Source organism: Procambarus clarkii, chromosome 8 (assembly GCF_040958095.1).
Source record: "Procambarus clarkii isolate CNS0578487 chromosome 8, FALCON_Pclarkii_2.0, whole genome shotgun sequence".
NCBI classification, from domain to species: domain Eukaryota; kingdom Metazoa; phylum Arthropoda; class Malacostraca; order Decapoda; family Cambaridae; genus Procambarus; species Procambarus clarkii.
This window is the reverse complement of record NC_091157.1, coordinates 45,519,805-45,540,763: the sequence shown is the minus strand read 5'-3', so window position 1 is coordinate 45,540,763 and position 20,959 is coordinate 45,519,805. Positions and strand designations below refer to the sequence as shown.

At 47.1% G+C, this 20,959-nt stretch overlaps 2 protein-coding genes across 6 annotated transcripts in view; one reads left to right on the top strand and one right to left on the bottom strand.

Annotated features, from left to right (window-relative positions):
* LOC123759650 (uncharacterized) overlaps positions 1-20,959 on the bottom strand; it is a 117,559-nt gene that overhangs the window by 62,253 nt on the left and 34,347 nt on the right. The gene's annotated exons all lie outside the window — the stretch shown is intronic.
* On the top strand, positions 7,071-7,769 carry LOC123759802 (uncharacterized). Its single transcript, XM_045745060.2, has one exon. It carries the CDS (start codon positions 7,071-7,073, stop codon positions 7,767-7,769), a length of 699 nt encoding a protein of 232 aa, XP_045601016.2.

Genomic DNA, 20,959 nt, shown 5'->3' with positions numbered 1-20,959 from the left:
TGTATCTGGTCAGGTCCTGGTGAAGCAACACGCGTCAATCTGTCCTCTTACACAGAACGTCGTGACAGTCTGTCAATTTCGCGAGCCGCTACCATTTTCTAGTACGACAATTTTTGGCCTTAGAGTATACGTCAAAATACGATGTTGTATTAGGAGGCCGGGTTGTACTGACGCAACCCGTTGCATCAGTTGCAATCAGTGCAGTGACGGGTTGCACTGACGAAGGGTACCGGAGGGGGAGGCTTATACCTGTAGGAGAGGTTCAGCAATGCAAATCAGTATGACTGTCTATCGTCGGGGGCGTGGTGGGGGCGTCATGGGGGGCGTGGTGAGGGCGTATTGGGGGGCGTGGTGGGGGGCGGTGGGCGTACAGGCGGTCGGTTACAGCAAGGGGAGGGTGTAAGGGAAAGGGAGGGACTTAGTCTTTCAGCAACTGGGTCAGCAAACCAGCATCATTAGTGATATGGGTGAGAATACAGCCGTCCCTTTCCCCCCCTTCCCCCCCCTCCCCATTCCCCCTCGCTCTCTCCCTAGTCCCCCTATAGTTCCCACCCCTGCTGTCTCCCCTCCCCTCCTCCCCCAGGCCACCTGGGAGGGGGCAGCACTATAGCCAACACCCCCCTTCCCCCCCCCCCCCCCGCCACGTCTCTTTTGCCGGAAGCGCGAAACCATTGGGCAACAGTAATGTGTCATGAGCGAGTTACAATGAATAACATTACCAGCGTACTAGCCTGGCGTCGCTCCCTAGCGGCTACGGTTATCTCTTGAGGTTATCTTGAGATGATTTCGGGGCTTTAGTGTCCCCGCGGCCCGGTCCTCGACCAGGCCTCCACCCCCAGGAAGCAGCCCGTGACAGCTGACTAGCACCCAGGTACCTATTTTACTGCTAGGTAACAGGGGCATAGGGTTAAAGAAACTCTGCCCATTGTTTCTCACCGGCGCCCGGGATCGAACCCGGGACCACAGGATCACAAGTCCAGTGTGCTGTCCGCTCGGCCGACCGGCTCCCTGGAAACCAGTTCATTACCAACTTAAAACTGCATTAATACGTAGACAATCACAGTAGACACGTGAACTTCTAATGAGATAATGACATAAAAATCACGTATTGACTTTGGATCCACCGATGACATTTGTCGGTTCAAGGAATATCGTGAAAATAAAACAATGTATATAAATCGTATTTGTTGTAGTAAACCAGTAAATATTCAGGTACAAAAGTGAGCGAGTTTCCTTTCACACGGTAAACCAGGAAGTGAGGAACAAAGCTGTTCATACGAAGCAGTTCACATCAGTGACGGCTGAACGCTTATTTCTCATTCATTTTTTTTTCTCAACACGAAACATGGATAGTAAGACCCTCGTAAGCACCTCGTAAGACCCCTTATAAGAAGAAGGATGAAACCTTTTAAGCACATAGTAAATTTCAGCCTCGTAGGGACCTCGTAAATCTCCTTATTAATCATCTGTAAGAACCTCATAGGCAACTTCGTAAGATCCTCTCTTGATAAAACAAACGGATATTGTAAGAACCTCGTAAAATATTCTTAAGAGTTTCATAAAACTCGTATAGGAACACTCACAACACTTTGTAAGATCCTTATAGGAACCTCGTAAGATCCACTCGAGATAAATCTTAGTTCTAGAGAAGAATATTTCTTGGACAAACATCAGTTACACTCAGGCTAATTCTTAGAAGATTTACAGATGTACAACGCAGCCGCGGCCTCACACGCCTCCTTGAGCCGCAACTCAAGCTGTTAAGACAGCTGAACACACACACACACACACACACACACACACACACACACACACACACACACACACACACACACACACAAAGAACCAAAGAACCAACCACACACACGGGACCAAAGAGCCAAAGCTCAACCCCCGCAAGCACAATTAGGTAAGCACACACACACACACACACACGCGCGCACACACACACACACACACACACACACACACACACACACACACACACACACACACACACACACACACACACAACCTTGACACCACCTTATGGGAGAAAACCCAAGACGAGCGTAGAGCAAGACCAGAGGTCACTTTCATGGCTGGTCCCGGAAACAATGGGACTGCATGAGAGGAAGGGCTGGGAACTCTGGCTCTCACAACGTTGGAAAATAAAACAGGATAAAGAAGCCAAGTTTTAGATATAGAATAGTCTCAGGCGGAGTAACACTAGCAAAGGTGAAGTGTTTAATACAGAAACATCAGACGAGACGATTGGGATAGAAGCTGCTACAGGCAACAGAAAGGAGGCCTGGTCGAGGACCGGTTCATGCTTGTTCATGAACAAGCATGAACCGCATGGTGGTAATTAGGACTCATACTTCAGGTGTAGCACAGGTGAGGCCATCAAATGTAATAGGGACTCAAGGAATTACTCCTTGCAAGGGAAACTCTATCTACTCTTGCAACTCAATTACAAGAGTAGATATTGTTAGAGAATAGATGATTGTGAGTGTACACAAGGAGTCCGAGCATGAAGAGGATCAGGGCTGACACATTTGAGACACATCTCCATGTATCACACACAACTGTATGGCCTAAAAGGGGTACCACCTCTGGTGCAAGTGCAGGGGACCCATAGCCTCGGAGAGGAAAATAAGGAGTACTCAGAGAAGACCTTGTGGATCTTCACTGAACACTTTGATATTTTCTTCTCCTACCACCCCTATTCGTCAAATAGGTATTATAGTTTAATCCTCAAAGGCAATGACGTTTGGGAGACACAAGACAACATCAGGAAACTAGGAGGGAGGCAGTTGCAGGTGTCAAAAAATAGGCCTTTGGGGAGGTGGTGGATATAACCTCCTCCTTATGATATATCATCCTCCTTAATATATAGGGGGAGGATATAACCTCCTCCTTATGATATATCATCCTCCTTAATATATAGGGGGAGGATATAACCTCCTCCTTATGATATATCATCCTCATTAATATATAGGGGGAGGATATAACCTCCTCCTTATGATATATCATCCTCCTTAATATATAGGGGGAGGATATAACATCCTCCTTAACACCTTACAAAAACCTGTCCAAGGAATCCTTCACACTACGTATGTTAAACCAGTCTCAGAGTATGCAGCTTCGGGATGGTACTTTCAACCCCAAGCTGCAAGTTCTGGTTAAACACAAGATGAAAACTAAGGTTTATATAATTTCCAAAAGAAAGATAATAGAGATAACAAAATGTTAGACATGAAGATAATCTAAGCTTATTAAACTAACGACATTGGAAATGATATGATCACGACATACAAGATACCGAGGAAAATAGGTAAAGGGGTTCAGAATCATTTCCAGGTGAGGGGACCACCAAGTATCAGCTGTAAAAGCAAGATTGCCAGAATTCTGAATCTAGGAGTTATAATTGAACCAGGTACATTAGCTCTGAGGTGGGGGCCTAGAGCTGGAGCTTGCTCACCGTAATGACAACTATGTAAGCGCCTCCTCCACATAACTACTGCCCTTGTCACTGTACAGAGTAGTGGGAACTAGCGGTGACTGTGTGAACGGGTGAAAATGTTTAACATCCCAGAGAGCGCTTATGGCAGCTTCTCGTAGACAAGGTGGAGAGGGAATTGTTTAAAGCCACCTCCACCACCCCCAACACGCCCCTCTATCCTCCCCTCCACCACCTGCTCGTCCATCCCCATCTCCACCACCTGCCCCCTCAACCCCCACCTTCACCACCTGCCTCCTGCATAATTTTACGCTCACAGAAGCACGATACAGCAAGCAAGCGGACCAAGCAGTTGCCGGTGGGTGCATGATGCAGATATCAGTCTGCTTGACCCAGATATCAGACTATCTATCTTACGAGAAATCTACTCAAACTAACACTAAATTTAACAACAAAATTATGAGTAATGAGTAAGTGGTTGTGAGTGAGGTATACGTCAATGAGGCAATGGAATGCCTGGTTGATCAGTCCAGCAACCAGGAGGCCTGGTCGACGACCGGGCCGCGGGGACGCTAAGCCCCGGAAGCACCTCAAGGAAGCACCTCAAGGTATGGGTCTTAGTCTTTCTATTGTACATAAGCTATTCACATCTCTCTGGAATCGATTCGAGACTATTGTTGTTGAATAGATTCGGGCTGTCGATTTTTTTTTAGAGTTGACTAGGATCGTCGAAGGTGTCTATAGGACCTTCACGCCTGACTAGGATCGTTAGAGCTGGCTTGGATTTTCGCATCTAACTAGGATTGAATAGGGGGGAGCGACATCTGGATAGGAATGACATATGAGCAGGATCGACACCTTGCTGCTAAGATTGTCACCTGGCTAGGATCAACACTTGGCTAGGATCATCCTCTCCTGCTAGGGTCATCGCTCTGCCTAGAATGACCTGCTGTTTCTCTATTATTCTGATGGGTCTATTGTATTCATGCCTCACTGAATACTAAAACAGAGACCAGTTAGTGTTTGTTGTCAAGAACCAGTGTCTGAAACAAATGAGAGAATAATACCAGAAAGAATTGACAAATGAAAGGAGAATAAACATTAAAAACAAAATAGACAGAGCAACATAACACCCCCCCCCAAGACCCCCCCTCTAAGACCTCCCCTAAGACCCCCCCCTCTAAGACCCCCTCATCCAACTGCTCTTCCACCACTACCTCTCTCCCACCTACTTCATATTCCACGCACACACATAAAATAACACCTTTTTACGTCACGTAACTGTTCAAACACTGAATTCCCTCGTGGAAACCTCTCCGCAGAGAAGAGCCAAGAGTCCTTGCACTTCGAGAGGCTGCAGATGCAACACCCAACTTAAGTCACAATGCTGCAACGTAACCTTGTGTGTTTGGGTCGCATTTTAGCATCTTGACGCCCAAACACTCTTCTCTCTTACCTTTGACTCTTACTTAACCCGTCAATGATACCTTGAACATGGTAGCCTAATTTGACCCGTTAACCTGGGGAGCTCACACGCTTACACACACTCATAGGGCTACACAGAGCCACACAGGAACACACAGGACCACACAGGACCACACAGGACCACACAAGGCCACACAGGGCCACACATGACCGCACAGGACCACACAGAGCCACACAGGACCACACAGAGCCACACAGGACCACACACAGCCACACAGGACCACACAAATCCACACAGGACCACACACAGCCACACAGGACCACACACAGCCACATAGGACCACACACAGCCACACAGGACCACACACAGCCACACAGGACCACACACAGCCACACAGGACCACACACAGCCACACAGGACCACACACAGCCACACAGGACCACACACAGCCACACAGGACCACACACAGCCACACAGGACCACACATAGCCACACAGGACCACACAGGACCACACACAGCCACACAGGACCACACACAGCCACACACGACCACACACAGCCACACAGGACCACACACAGCCACACAGGACCACACACAGCCACACAGGACCACACACAGCCACACAGGACCACACAGGACCACACACAGCCACACAGGACCACACACAGCCACACACGACCACACACAGCCACACACGACCACACACAGCCACACAGGACCACACACAGCCACACAGGACCACACACAGCCACACAGGACCACACACAGCCACACAGGACCACACACAGCCACACAGGACCACACACAGCCACACAGGACCACACATAGCCACACAGGACCACACAGGACCACACACAGCCACACAGGACCACACACAGCCACACACGACCACACACAGCCACACAGGACCACACACAGCCACACAGGACCACACACAGCCACACAGGACCACACACAGCCACACAGGACCACACAGGACCACACACAGCCACACAGGACCACACACAGCCACACACGACCACACACAGCCACACACGACCACACACAGCCACACAGGACCACACACAGCCACACAGGACCACACAGGACCACACACAGCCACACAGGACCAAATAGAGTCTCACTAAACCAAACAGTCACGCAACATCATTTTCTACACTATCATCAGGTTTTGAAAACAAACAATATAACCTCTCTCTCTCTCTCTCTCCCCCTCTCTCTCTCTCTCTCTCTCCCTCTCTCTCTCTCTCTCTCTCTCTCTCTCTCTCTCTCTCTCTCTCTCTCTCTCTCCCTCTCTCTCTCTCTCCCTCTCTCTCTCTCTCTCTCTCCCTCTCTCTCTCTCTCTCTCTCTCTCTCTCTCTCTCTCTCTCTCTCTCCCTCTTTCTCTCTCTCTCTCCCTCTCTCTCTCTCTCTCTCCCTCTCTCTCTCTCTCCCTCTCGCCCGTAAAATTGTACCCCAATTGTACCCCAATACGTCAACTCAGCTCTTCCAATGATCACAAAAGGAGTCGGGACGAAAAAAACACTGATGTACCGTGAAATTAAGTCGATGATTCTTATATATTTTGTTGTTGTGTTGGTCTTTATATATTCCTCAATAGTTTGCTTTCAATAGTCTTCGATCTCAAGGGACGCGAGATGAAGACTGAAAATCTAGCACTAATTTCCACCTTCCTCCACTTAAGATTGGTTGGTTGAGCGACGCCCTAGCTTCTTGGTGGGCCAGTGTATGATCCCCAATGGTCTAACTGGTTGGGCATCGTTCCTACCCTCTGTCCACCTATCCCAGCCTCAATACAGTCCTCGTATCCTTTCATACTGATTCAGTGCTTTCTTCTCAGCATTTCCCATTCCTTTCTCCACGGTCCTCTGGCGACTTCGATCACAATGGTCGTCGATCTGAAAGGGATGACAATCCCACTGTTGATCAGAGGAAGTGACCAGCCCTGCAGGTGTCCCCCGCTGCCTCTATTGATCATAGTCCAGGTCCTTGTTCGATCTCCTCGCAGATGGCGTCTATTCAGCTATTGCCCGCGCCTCTTAATTCCTCTTTGTGTTATTTTTTCTACACGGGATCCACCTTAGTCTTCTCTGCAGGTGTATCAATGATTTTTGTAGCATTTATTAATCTGTAGATCTGTTTCCTTGTCTCGATCTTGTGTGGCTCCTCCGCGGGACGAGGATCATGTCCCGTGGTTTGAGATGACTCCTCAGAGGTCTAAGATGAGTTCCCTAATGTTTAAGATGATGCTTGAAGTTATGAATCATACCGATAGTAGTTTACCTATAGATGAGCGTTTGAGTCAAAGTTCTTTGATTACACTTCCTTGTGAGGACCTTCAGGCCAAGTCCCTCCCTTGTGAGGGCCTTCAGGCCAAGTCCCACCTTTGTGAGGGCCTTCAGGCCAAGTCCCACCCTTGTGAGGGCCTTCAGGCCAAGTCCCACCCTTGTGAGGGCCTTCAGGCCAAGTCCCTCCCTTGTGAGGGCCTTCAGGCCAAGTCCCACCCTTGTGAGGGGCTTCAGGCCAAGTCCCACTCTTGTAAGGGCCTTCAGGCCAAGTCCCTCCCTTGTGAGGGCCTTGAGGACAAGTCCCACCCTTGTGAGGGCCTTCAGGCCAAGTCCCTCCCTTGTGAGGGCCTTGAGGACAAGTCCCACCCTTGTGAGGGCCTTCAGGCCAAGTCCCTCCCTTGTGAGGGCCTTGAGGACAAGTCCCACCCTTGTGAGGGCCTTCAGGCCAAGTCCCTCCCTTGTGAGGGCCTTGAGGACAAGTCCCACCCTTGTGAGGGCCTTCAGGCCAAGTCCCTCCCTTGTGAGGGCCTTGAGGACAAGTCCCACCCTTGTGAGGGCCTTGAGGACAAGTACATTCCTGGTGAGGACCTTCATCTGACTGTTCTCATTTGATTTTTTCTTATGCTTTCATTATTATTATTGTCATTATTTTTGGTATGTGTGAACGTGTCCGTGTCTGTATGGCCTCGTTTTTTGTCGCTTTGTTGCGGGTTTGGTTTGTGTTTAGGGATAGAATTTCCCGATTTCTTCTCAAACACTTAATTTCTTTAGCTCTTATTTATTTAAACGGAGGATTCAATAGGGAGGTGTCGACAGGAGTTAAGCCAAAGGGACAATTTGACATAGGAGAAATGCAAATGAGTCGACGGAGACGTCGACAAGGAGGCGGCTAGTAAATGCATGTCTACATGGAGACGTTGACAGTGACACGTCAAGAGATTGACATCGACAAGGTGACGTCGACAAGGAAAATGCGGAAATCGTCACATTTGGCCAGTTCATAAACAACATAAGCCTCAAGTTTGTCGAGACAGTCACCCAGGAGACTATACTGCACTAAGCACTTCACAGAAAGGTTGTTTAACGCACGGAGCTGGAGCTCCATCATTTACGTGATGGAAAACAGCTCCGAGTTTCATCCAGCTTCGAGGTGATGGAAGTGTCATCGCTACAGGTTCAGATCTACCTACACCCAGAACAATCTTCCGGATAAATAATTCGCATCCCGTTCTTGTTACGACTTAAACAACAGCAAAATGAATTCACTTCTGATTTAATAAATAAAATCGAACAAAGAAGGTCTTTAATATATTTATTTATGCTTATAACTCACGAGAATTAAGATGGCAGATCTGTGCAAAAGAACTGCTTATAGGCTTCCGGAAGTCGCAGTCATCATGATACTGGTAACTTGCGTTACTCGTTGCCTCATTGACACACTACGGGCTCACCATAGCCTGTCCTACTTGGCTCTTTTTGTTGCAGGTAGCGAATCTTAAACAACATCTTGTCTTTGTGGAAACAACAGCCAAGTCGAGGACATTTATGTGACGTGTTTCAGGAACAGTTATCCAACCGGGGTGATTGACAGAAAAGGGGGGGGGGAATGATTGTCAGAAGGGCTGAGGGTGATTGATAGAAATGGCTAGGGGGGGGATTGACAGGGAGGGCTGGGAATGATTGACAAGGATGGGGGTGAGAATAATTGACATGGAGAGGGGGCAGGGGACGGATTTAGGAGGCACTATAGTGACTCTTAGGTTTAAGAACATTTGCGTATACATCAATATTCACATATTATTTGCTTGGGTTAAACTCTAACAACCATTTGTTCGACCATTCCTGCAGCTTGTCCAGGTCTTCTTGTGTGTGTGTGTGTGTGTGTGTGTGTGTGTGTGTGTGTGTGTGTGTGTCTGTCTGTCTGTCCGTCTCTTTCTTTCCTCCTTCCTTCTTTCCTTTGATCCCATTTTTGTTCTCTCTCACTTCCAGCATTCTTCATTCCCCGCTTCCGTTCTTATTGAAAGAAATACAACCTGTCTTTAACAATTCTTTCAGAATCTTGTCGACTGCTTCCTTCACCCTCTTCATTCTTTTATCCCATATGCTAATTTATGTACTTATCTACATATTTTCAAGATAAATACGCTGTATTTTGCGTCTGAATGGAACATATTCTAAAATTTATATATTAAAAATACAACGAATTCCGCAGTGAATTTATCACCTCGCGTCAATGCAAGCCCCAGATTCATACGTGCGATCCCATCTCATGTCGGTCGAGCTAACGGGGTCTCGCTCTTACAGGAACGCAATTACGCACTTGATGCCTCGCCTTGAGCAATGTTTTGCAAATCGCCATTTAAAAAAAAAACTTTATTTTTGTGTAAAGATTCAAGTCATAGCAGCACTAAGATTTAACCCAGCACACACAAAACTTTACTACAACGGTTTTTGTTAATTCCTTTACTAGTTATTATGGTATAGCAATGTAAAATTGTTAGAGGGAACGTCGTGGTTAGGGTGTGCGTCGTCTGGGTATCGTTTGCTTCGTCTATCGTCGTACTGTGCGTCACTGTAGTGCGTCATCGTCGTGACGCTCCTCCAAGACGTTAGTCTAGTGCGTCATCGTCGTGACGCTCCTCCAAGACGTAAGTCTAGTGCGTCGTCGACGTGACGCTCCTCCAAGACGTTAGTCTTGTGCGTCATCGACGTGACGCTCCTCCAAGACGTAAGTCTAATGCGTCATCGACCTGATACTCCTCCAAGACGTTAGTCTAGTGCGTCATCGTCGTGACGCTCCTCCAAGACGTTAGTCTAGTGCGTCATCGTCGTGACGCTCCTCCAAGACGTAAGTCTAGTGCGTCGTCGACGTGACGCTCCTCAAAGACGTTAGTCTAGTGCGTCATCGACGTGCCACTCCTCCAAGACGTAAATCTAGTGCGTCATTCATTTGACACTCCTCCAAGTCGTAAGTCAAGTGCGTCATCGACGTGCCACTCCTCCAAGACGTAACTAGCGTGAGAGCCGCGACGCGACAAGCCGCAGTCTCCCGCGACTGACGCAGCTTCCGACGCGTCACCTGTTCATCTCCCGAGTAATTACCCAACAGTTACTTGACCCGCTCCTCCGCCGACGCCACCTGGCGGTGACCTTCCGCGTCACGAGACGGGAATCCGCGGGCGTCGCTCTCAACGCTCAGTGCGTCGTAATGACGTGTTGGACGCTAGCCAGACACGACGTAAACATCTTTTTTTTAACGTTGCGTCAGTCAATTGCATAAATAATTGTTGTTCGTTTTGATTTTTTGGATTGGATGGTAGAGTGATGGTTAGTTGTTCAGTCAAGAGCAACATTGACTGCCATACATACCTGGGCGCCACATCTGGGTCTCTAACACACACCTAGGCACTACATCTGCGTCTCCAACACACACACCTGGGTGCCACATCTGTGTCTCCGACACACACCTGGGCGCCACATCTGCATCTCCCACACACACACACCTGGGGGCCACACCTGCATTTCCCACACACACACACCTGGGCGCCACACCTGCATCTCCCACACACACACACCTGGGCGCTACAACTAAGTCATCATACGAGAGACAATTAATATATGTAATACGCTCAGGTAACCTCACAGGTTCACCAACCCTGGCAACTGTCAACTGGTAACCGGTTCAACCCTCCCGCAGCGGCTGTCATCCGACAACCGGTTTAGCATCCGATGTCTCGGTAACCGGCGTCCAGCCTTCCCAGTACACCGGAAAAGCTGCTACCCCCGCCCACCCGCCCCCCCTTCAGCCTCGAGTGATACTTGATGGCCTGCTGGAATAGGTACTTGAACCAGAACGTTTTAAAAACAGGTTACATTACGGCAGAAAAAACGGAACAATCGGTTAGGAAACTGACTGTGTGTGTGTGTGTGTGTGTGTGTGTGTGTGTGTGTGTGTGTGTGTGTGTGTGTATGTGTGTGTGTGTGTGTGTGTATGTGTGTGTGTGTGTGTGTGTGTGTGTGTGTGTGTGTGTGTGTGTGTGTATGTGTGTGTGTGTGTGTGTGTGTGTGTGTGTGTGTGTGTGTGTGTGTGTGTATGTGTGTGTGTGTATGTGTGTGTGTGTGTGTGTGTGTGTGTGTGTGTGTGTATGTGTGTATGTGTGTATGTGTGTATGTGTGTGTGTGTGTGTGTGTGTGTGTGTGTGTGTGTGTGTGTGTGTGTGTGTGTGTGTGTGTGTGTGTGTGTGTGTGTGTGTGTGTGTGTGTGTGTGTGTGTGTGTGTATGTGTGTGTGTGTGTGTGTGTGTGTGTGTGTGTGTGTGTGTGTGTGTGTGTGTGTGTGTATGTGTGTATGTGTGTATGTGTGTATGTGTGTGTGTGTGTGTGTGTGTGTGTGTGTGTGTGTGTGTGTGTGTGTGTGTATGTGTGTGTGTGTGTGTGTGTGTGTGTGTGTGTGTGTGTGTGTGTACTCACCTAACTCAACTAATTGTACTTGGTGGGGGTTGAGCTCTGGCTCTTTGGTCCCGCCTCTCAACCGTCAATCAACTGATGTAGAGATTAGTGAGCCTACTGGGCTCTGTTATATCTACTTTTGAAACTGTGTATGGAGTCAGCGTGTGTGTGTGTGTTTTTTTTAGCTTGTTCGAGTATAGGCTTGTGTGTTCGTGAGTGCCGGATTGCGTGTGTGTGTGAGTGTGAAGATACGTGATGATACGTAAGCTAAGAGCGCTGGAGGCTGGCAAGTGAGATACAAGGAAGCTCTTTAACCTGTCTGTGTTCCGACCCGACCTTACGGTACATATTCCCAAAGCCTTTCCGGCGTCTTAACGCTAGCTCTCTGCAACTCTCAGGTAAGATGCCAGAAGCATTTTGGCAAAGTTGAATATATTGAACTTTTTAAAGCATTGGCTGAAGTGGAGAGGTATATATGTCATGTATTCGCTTATATATATATATATATTTCTATCAGGTATGCAAAGTAGCTTTGATGAGCTGGTTCAGTTAGCACCAAAGCTGATGAATTAGTTGCTGAGGGGGGGAGGTTATTGTTGTGGTTGGGGGGGGAGGAGCTTGTCACTCATTCATGCACTTACTGCCACTCACGTACTCTCACTCACATACTCTCTCACTCCCTCACTCGCTCCCTCACTCACTCACTCACTTGGGTGCTCCTGCCCACTTAGTCATCGTTGCTGACTCATTTCCACTCATTCACCTGCTGACTCATTCCCATTCATCCACCCACTCACTCGCTTCCATACTCACTACGTCGCCGTCAATCAAAATTAGACAACTAACGCCCCTGGCGACACCTGAACAGCTTCAGCTAATGCCAATGATTCTCTTCACTCTCCCGTTTTCTATAACTATTAGGTAATCATGGGGGCGCTCAAACATTCCTGCCCCCAAATTGAACGTAATTAATCTCAGTTTCCAAATATCTGCTTTTCGTATTCGTTTCTATTTCCGTTTTTTTAAGAATGAGTCATCCGTATTATGTGGTTTCGTGTCTCATTTATTTGTGCTTATTATTATTTATATTATCTTATTTATTTGGTTTAAGTGAGTTTAGCTGCCTTAAGAAATTACGCAGATCCATAAACTGCACTGAATAAAGATAAAACAAATGACGAACTGTAATGGGATTCAGTGCGCATCGTGGTTTAAAAGTTAGTTTTAATGGCCACAGTTTCTCTGTGGGTTTTGTCGAGCGGTCTAAACTTCTCGGTATGAATTTTGTCAATAAAGATGTTACTAAATAAAAGGTATTAACTGGTGAGAGCGGACTCTTAGGGTGACTGGCGCTGTGATACTTGCTTGATGGGGTTCTGGGAGGTCTTCTACTCCCCAAGCCCGGCCCGAGGCCAGGCTCGACTTGTGAGAGTTTGGTCCACCAGGCTGTTGCTTGGAGCGGCCCGCAGGCCCACATACCCACCACAGTCCGGCTGATCGTTGAGAACACTTGTAGAGTCCTAATGATGCTGTTTGAATGGTGGTAGTAATAGTGGTAGTAGCAGAGCTAGTTATAGATTTGTATTTATAAATGCAAATGGGTTCATATACATAATTGTTTGGATCATTAGTGTAATACGACTAACTTAGGATAATACATATACATGACGATCAACCATTCATATACACACACTCATACATAGGGCCCTTTGTGTGAGTCTTACAAATATATGTAAATGATCTAAAAGAGGAAGTAATTTGCTTAATTATGCTTGCTGACGATGCTAAACTAATGAGGCGAATCAGAACTGAGGAAGACTACTATACATTACACGATGAACTGCATAATCTCCGAAGATGGCGTACTAAGAAATGGCTACTAGACTTTAAATCTGTCAAGTGCAATGTTACGAGGATAAGAATTAGAGCAAGAAGGCCCCAAATACAGTATACGTTGATTGGAAGGCAATTTCTAATTTCCGAAAGAGAGAGACTTAGGAGTGGACACAACTCAAGACCTAACACCAGAGGCACACATCCAAGGTGGACACAACTCAAGACCTAACACCAGAGGCACACATCCAAGGTGGACACAACTCAAGACCTAACACCAGAGGCACACATCCAAGGTGGACACAACTCAAGACCTAACACCAGAGGCACACATCCAAGGTGGACACAACTCAAGACCTAACAACAGAGGCACACATCCAAGGTGGACACAACTCAAGACCTAACACCAGAGGCACACATCCAAGGTGGACACAACTCAAGACCTAACACCAGAGGCACACATCCAAGGTGGACACAACTCAAGACCTAACACCAGAGGCACACATCCAAGGCAGCAAATGCCATACTGGCCCACGTTTGTTAATCCTTCAGGAACTTGTACAAAGATATCGTCCGAGCGCTGAATACATCCTTCGCTAGACCTACTGTATTACAGAGTATGTTGCCTCGGCATGGAACCCTTCACTAAATAAAAAACATAGAACTTAAAAAGATTCCAAAATATGGAACAAGTGTATATGTTTCAATATCATTATTATTATTATTATAATGTATATATATATATATATATATATATATATATATATATATATATATATATATATATATATATATATATATATATATATATATATAATGATAAAGCATAAATGCTCTAGCCTACAAATGCACTCCCTTTTCTTCCCGCAGGACACACACACACACACACACACACACACACACACACACACGCATTAAGTTATTTTTTCATAGAGAACTCATCTGGAGATCTAGAGAGCTGCCTGATAGTTGCCAAGGTCAGGATCACCCTGGCCGGAGGCTGGTGTCCCGCGGGGTGGTCTCTCCCGCCTCCTGTGCTGGCCAGACCTCCTCACCCACCCCCTCCTCCACTCACTCAAGGAGGACTTATCCTTACACTCATCTTCCTCCTCCTCCTCAACTTCCCGGGGCAAGGAAGAGCCGTCATTACTATCTAGAGACCGAGTCAAGTGTGGATCCATGAACATGAATTTAATGACATGTTGCCAGAGAGGGAACTTGTCAAGAGACTGGAGCTGTCACCTAGTTGATAGCTCCCCTAAGCTCTGATTCATAGAAACTATTTCCCCCCTCTATCTTCCTCTTTCCCTCTCCCCCCACTCTATTTCTCCCCTCGCTCTCTCTCCCCATCTCTCTTTCTCGCGTTATCTCTCCCTCTAACAACCAAAACCCGACCATGTTAGACACATACCCAGCAACAATTACTGATAAAAATTGAGTCAGGCTAGCCCCAAGTATCTGGCCTCCATCCCCAAATAGCCAGACGGGGAAGTCTTATATTTAGACAGCTATATAATTTATTAGTATATTTTGGTACCAGATTTCTTATAAATATATGTTATTAAACATGGCATAAAGGATTAGAGCAACGATTCTAGCACGAGTCTTATTAATATCTCTTCTTCTGACAAAGGAAATGTTTGTCTGTTCGAGTGCGGAGGCCAGATGAAGAGCAGTGCCGTAGGTATAGTGGGAGGATAATGTGGATATCAGAGATCCTCGGCTGCACATTATCCTCCAAGCAAACATTAGAAATGTTGCCGGTACAAAAGTGAACGTGTTCAACAATTAGTTGCAATTCAACAACACGTCCTTTGCAAGAAGTGCCGGACCAACCAGGTTGTAGTGGGTATATGGGCCTGCGGGCCGCTCCAAGCAACTACCTGTTGGACCAAGATATCACAAGTTGACCCTAGTCCAAGGCCGGGCTTAGGGAGTAAGAAAACAACTCATAGAGCAAAGTTCTGGTAATTCAGCATTGTTCAGCGTTGCCAGTTCTTCTCTCAAAGCGCAGATGTCAGCGTGACTGAGGTAGTGGTGTGAACTATGTTTTTGGTTCTTAAGCTGCCATGGTCACAAGGTCAGAGGTCATTTGTCTGACTGCAACTTTCAGGTAACCTATGTACTGTCTATGTACCTACATGTATGTCTGTTTGGCTGTCTATGTACCTACATGTATGTCTGCTTGGCTGTCTATGTACCTACATGTATGTCTGCTTGGCTGTCTATGTACCTACATGTATGTCTGCTTGGCTGTCTATGGACCTACCTGTATGTCTGCTTAACTGTCTATGGACCTACCTGTATGTCTGCTTAACTGTCTATGGACCTACCTGTATGTCTGCTTGACGGTCTATGAACCTACCTGTATGTCTGCTTTATAACCTGTCTGCCTCCTCACCTTACTGCTTGTCTGCTTGTATGCTTCTCTGCCTGCCAACCTGTCTGCTTACCCTGGGTATATATGTGTGTTCTTTCTATATGATTCTAACTCATCTAATCTTCCAAATTAATGTGTTGATTTCTCCGGATCTGGGACAAGGTGATTCACAAAAACACGGCTGTAAACTACAAATTACTCAACGTGTTATTTACTTTTTATAAAACTTCCCGGTGCAATTTAGATTTTCACTTCAGCCAAGTAAACTCACATCGTCAACTTTCAGTTTAAGGATGTGAATCGTGACGGGTTTTGTTCGCTGAGTGTGTTTAGCTGAGAGTCTATGATAAATTGTGGTGAGCGCTGAGTTTGGTCGCTGCTTAGCGCGTGCGCTCAAGTCTGGTCGCTGTTTGGTGTGTGCGTTGAGTCTCGTTTAGTTAGTATGTGCGCTCATTCTGGTCGCTGTGTAGCGTGAGCGTTGAGTGTGGTCGTTGTTGGCGTGTGCGTTCATTCTGGTCGCTGTGTAGCGTGAGCGCTGAGTGTGGTCGTTGTTGGCGTGTGCGTTCATTCTGGTCGCTGTATAGCGTGAGACCTGAGTGTGGTCGTTGTTGGCGTGTGCGCTCATTCTGGTCGCTGTGTAGCGTGAGCGCTGAGTGTGGTCGTTGTTGGCGTGTGCGCTCATTCTGGTCGCTGTGTAGCGTGAGCCCTGAGTGTGGTCGTTGTTGGCGTGTGCGCTCATTTTGGTCGCTGTGTAGCGTGAGCCCTGAGTGTGGTCGTTGTTGGCGTGTGCGCTCATTCTGGTCGCTGGTGTATGCGCTGAGCCCTGGCGTAACCACCACAGACGGACGACCTTCAGACAGCAGTAGGGCACAAAAAACACGAGAGAGCGAAATACAAGGAGTTTACCGAAGCAAGGGTCACCCCGCGGGCCTCTGGTGCCAACTTCACCAGGAGTTAAGCTGACAACACACAGGTGCCGACGCCGAGGAAACTAACTTTCCAATGGTACAGATTAGTCCGTATTTACACGTGTTGATATGTGAAGATTAGCGACTCTCTCGCTTCTTAAGAGGCAGCTTCACCATATGAGTACATACTCACGCTTCTCATTGAGGTAATTACTAGGAGCAGGCGGTAAACTAGTATGATTATATTGCACTTGGTAGAGATATGAGCCCGACACGAAGCTGGGATATGAGGACAAGGAGCTGGGATATGAGGACAAGAAATTGGGATATGAGGACAAGGAGCTGGGATATGAGGACAAGAAACTGGGATATGAGGACAAGGAGCTGGGATATGAGGACAAGGAGCTGGGATATGAGGACAAGAAACTGGGATATGAGGACAAGGAGCTGGGATATGAGGACAAGAAGCTGGGATATGCGGGCAAGGAGCTGTGATATAAGGACAAGGAGCTGGGATATGAGGATAAAGAGCTGGGATATGAGGACAAGGAGCTGGAATATGAGGACAAGGAGCGGGGATATGAGGACAAGAAGCTGGGATATGAGGACAAGAAGCTGGGATATGAGGACAAAGAGCAGGGATATGAGGACAAGGAGCTGGGATATGAGAACAAGGAGCTGGGATATGAGAACAAGGAGCTGGAATACGAGGACAAGAAGCTGGGATACGAGGACAAGGAGCTGGAATACGAGGCCGGGGGAAGGAATAGTGACCAACATAAGATCTAATTCACAAATGCAAAATATTTAACACAAACAACTCTAATCTAAACTAAACTGCTATTAGTAGTTAGCAGTGGTTAGTTAACCGGAACTAAACCTTGATCAAGAAGCTTTCCTCAAAGACAAGCAAGAACAGTTTCCTCGTTGCAACAACAACAAAAACAGTTCTTCAAATATTTAATTAGATTAATGGCAATTGAGGTTCTGGGCTTTTCCAGTGTTCCACGCGCGACGCAAGCCGTCCCAAGCTGCACCAGTGACTCTAATGGCGGGGAGTCATAGGGATGACTTTCCCCGTGTCGAGGGTATCCGCGGGGCGGCGTTCCAAGATCTGGCTCCCCGGAGGCTGTTATTAGGATGCTGGCGAAGAGACGCGCCCTCAGAACACATCAGAGATGAACGGCAACATCCTAAATTAACGCATTTTTAACAAAATTGGTCAAATAGGTTGTAACAGCGGCGTATTGGTTCAAAATACTGCCCGGAAATATTGGCTTTTTCCATACCTCAGCCTCGATACATTAGGTGAATTGGTTGAGGCGTTTCTGGTTAGGGGAAAATAGTTGTATTTTTTTAGTGGCAAAGCTAGAGAATGGCGATGGAAAAGCCACACCATGAATTATTGGTCGTGGAGAGGACTATTAGCCCTTTCCCCATTCCTTCCCTCTTCCTTTATTTCCTTTATTTCCTTCCTTCCTTCCCCCACCCCACAACACCCACCGGACCCTCCCTCTCTCTCTCTCTCTTACGTGTAAATAGTAAAACCATACCATCGAGGTGTAACACAACGCGTTACTGGTTCAAGACGTCACGGGAGTCACCTGTCCTAGATGTCAGAGATGTGCTCGTGAGTGACTATGAGGCGACCAAGGTGGCGACACCCCCAAGAGCGCTGGGGACGTGACACATGCCATTTCTTTGTCAGGAAGCCCGACACTTGCTGGGAACACTGCTGGTTAGTGACGCGTGATGAGCAGGGCCAGCCACCCATCACGTCTGTCACCCAGTCTTAGCAGGTATACTGGCCGGTACACCCATCCTGGAGTGTCGGTCAGTCAGTACTGGCAGGTATACTGGGCGGTACACCCATCCTGGAGTGTCTGTTACCCAGTACTGGCAGGTATACTGGCCGGTACACCCATCCTGGAGTGTCTGTCACCCAGTCTTAGCAGGTATACTGGCCGATACACCCATCCTGGAGTGTCTGTCACCCAGTCTTAGCAGGTATACTGGCCGGTACACCCATCCTGGAGTGTCGGTCAGTCAGTACTGGCAGGTATACTGGCCGGTACACCCATCCTGGAGTGTCGGTCAGTCAGTACTGGCAGGTATACTGGGCGGTACACCCATCCTGGAGTGTCTGTCACCCAGTATTGGCAGGTATACTGGGCGGTACACCTACCGTTATGTCCTCAGTAGTATAATATCTGGTAGACGCGGTCTTCTCAGACTATAGAACAGGAGTTTGTCGACGGGGTGCCCAAGGCGAGGTACTGAGGGTGGCTGTTGTTGCCTTTGTGTATTTGCTGTTTGTGTCTATAGGATCAAACTGTTGGGTCTTGGAACCTTACTTCCTGACCGTCGGTTGTCTAATGTACTGACTCCCGACCTATTTGTTGCTCTCATATATATTGTTTTTATTCACACACACATACACACACACAATCTGTTTGACTGTTGACAGGCGGGACCAAAGAGCCAGAGCTCATCCCCCGCAAGCACAATTAGGTAAGTATACATACACACAGGTGGAATGTGAGTACCCAGGTGAGCCATAGAGATATTAGAAAGAAGTTTTTTAGTATTAGTGTAGTTAACAAATGGAATGCATTAGGCAGTGATGCGGTGGAGGCTGACTCCATACACAGTTTCAAGTGTAGATATGATAGAGCCCAGTAGGCTCAGGAACCTGTACATCAGGTGACAGGTGAGAGGCGGGACCAAGGAGCCAGAGCTCAACGCCCGCAAGTACAATTTGGCGAGTTCACACCCTCACACCAAGATGAAAGACACTGTACCTATTTGTTTCTGTCTCGGCCGGGAATCGAACCCTGGTATGTAGACTGTGAATCAAAAACGCTGTCCTGACGGCGTGCACGTATGTACTTACCTAGTTACCTAATTGTACTTACCTAGTTGTGCTTGCGGGGGTTGAGCTCTGGCTCTTTGCTGCCGCCTCTCAACTGTCAATCAACTGGTGTACAGGTTCCTGAGCCTATTGGGCTCTATCATATCTACACTTGAAACTGTGTACGGAGTCAGCCTCCACCACATCACTGCCTAATGCATTCCATTTGTCTACTACTCTGACACTGAAAAAATTCTTTCTAATGTCTCTATGGCTCATTTGGGCACTCAGTTTCCACCTGTGTCCCCTAGTGCGTGTGCTCCTGATATTAAATAGTCTGTCTTTATCTACCCTATCAATTCCTCTGAGAATTGACCCCCCTAACTCTTCTGTCTCCCAGTTACGTGAGGTTTAATTTAATGTGTGTGTGTGTGTGTGTGTGTGTGTGTGTGTGTGTGTGTGTGTGTGTGTGTGTGTGTGTGTGTGTGTGTGTGTGTGTGTGCATCACAAGGTAGATATAACAAGACGGTATCTAAGCACCAACAACCACACTACCAGTGTAAGTGCAGTATAAGTATTCCAGGAAGCAAACAGCAACCTCTCATAAGAACGCGGAAAGCTAAACAGCTGTACTGCTGAGTCGCGGTCATAACATTTGTAAATGTTCACACAACTCACTCAAGCCTCACATCCATCAACTAAATGTGGGCACAACAAACACGAATAATTATCAGAGATAACAATAACTGGCTCTGAATGACCCCCGGAGCTAATTTGTTGTGGTTGAGGCGCAACACAACTGTATACAACTCTCTCACAACTCTACGAGTCGCAGCCCTGGAAACACAAACGGAAACTGTCTATTTTCCGCTTGTTACAACTTGTAATAAAGTTGTTACATCTTGGCTTAACGTGTTTATGACGTATTAGAACGTTGTTACAACTTGCTATATTGGTTGTTATAACTGGTTAGGAGGTGTTAAAACTTGTTCGAACGTTGTACCAACGTCGTAGTTTCGGTTTGTGTTTGGCGGGAGCCTACATGTCAGTCTCCTATATAGTACTTATTGCTACTGTTGGACCCACCAGAAAAGTTTAAGTTCGAATTAAGTTTGTTGAGGGCACGTACAGTAAAAACAAAACCAAACTTAACAATTCCTAGGCCTAGAACAGCAGACATATGTTGTATATTTGGAGGTAATATAGCGTACATTAGGAGGATTACTTTGACAGGTTAGGTTAGGTTAGATTTATAATTTGTTAGAATGCCATTTGGCAATTCAATAAAACGCGATTTTTTTGCAGAGTCCAACAGTACATATCTGTACGTTTGACCAAATAGTTCCTATAAGAACTATCATTTTAGGAGGCCGGGCTGACCC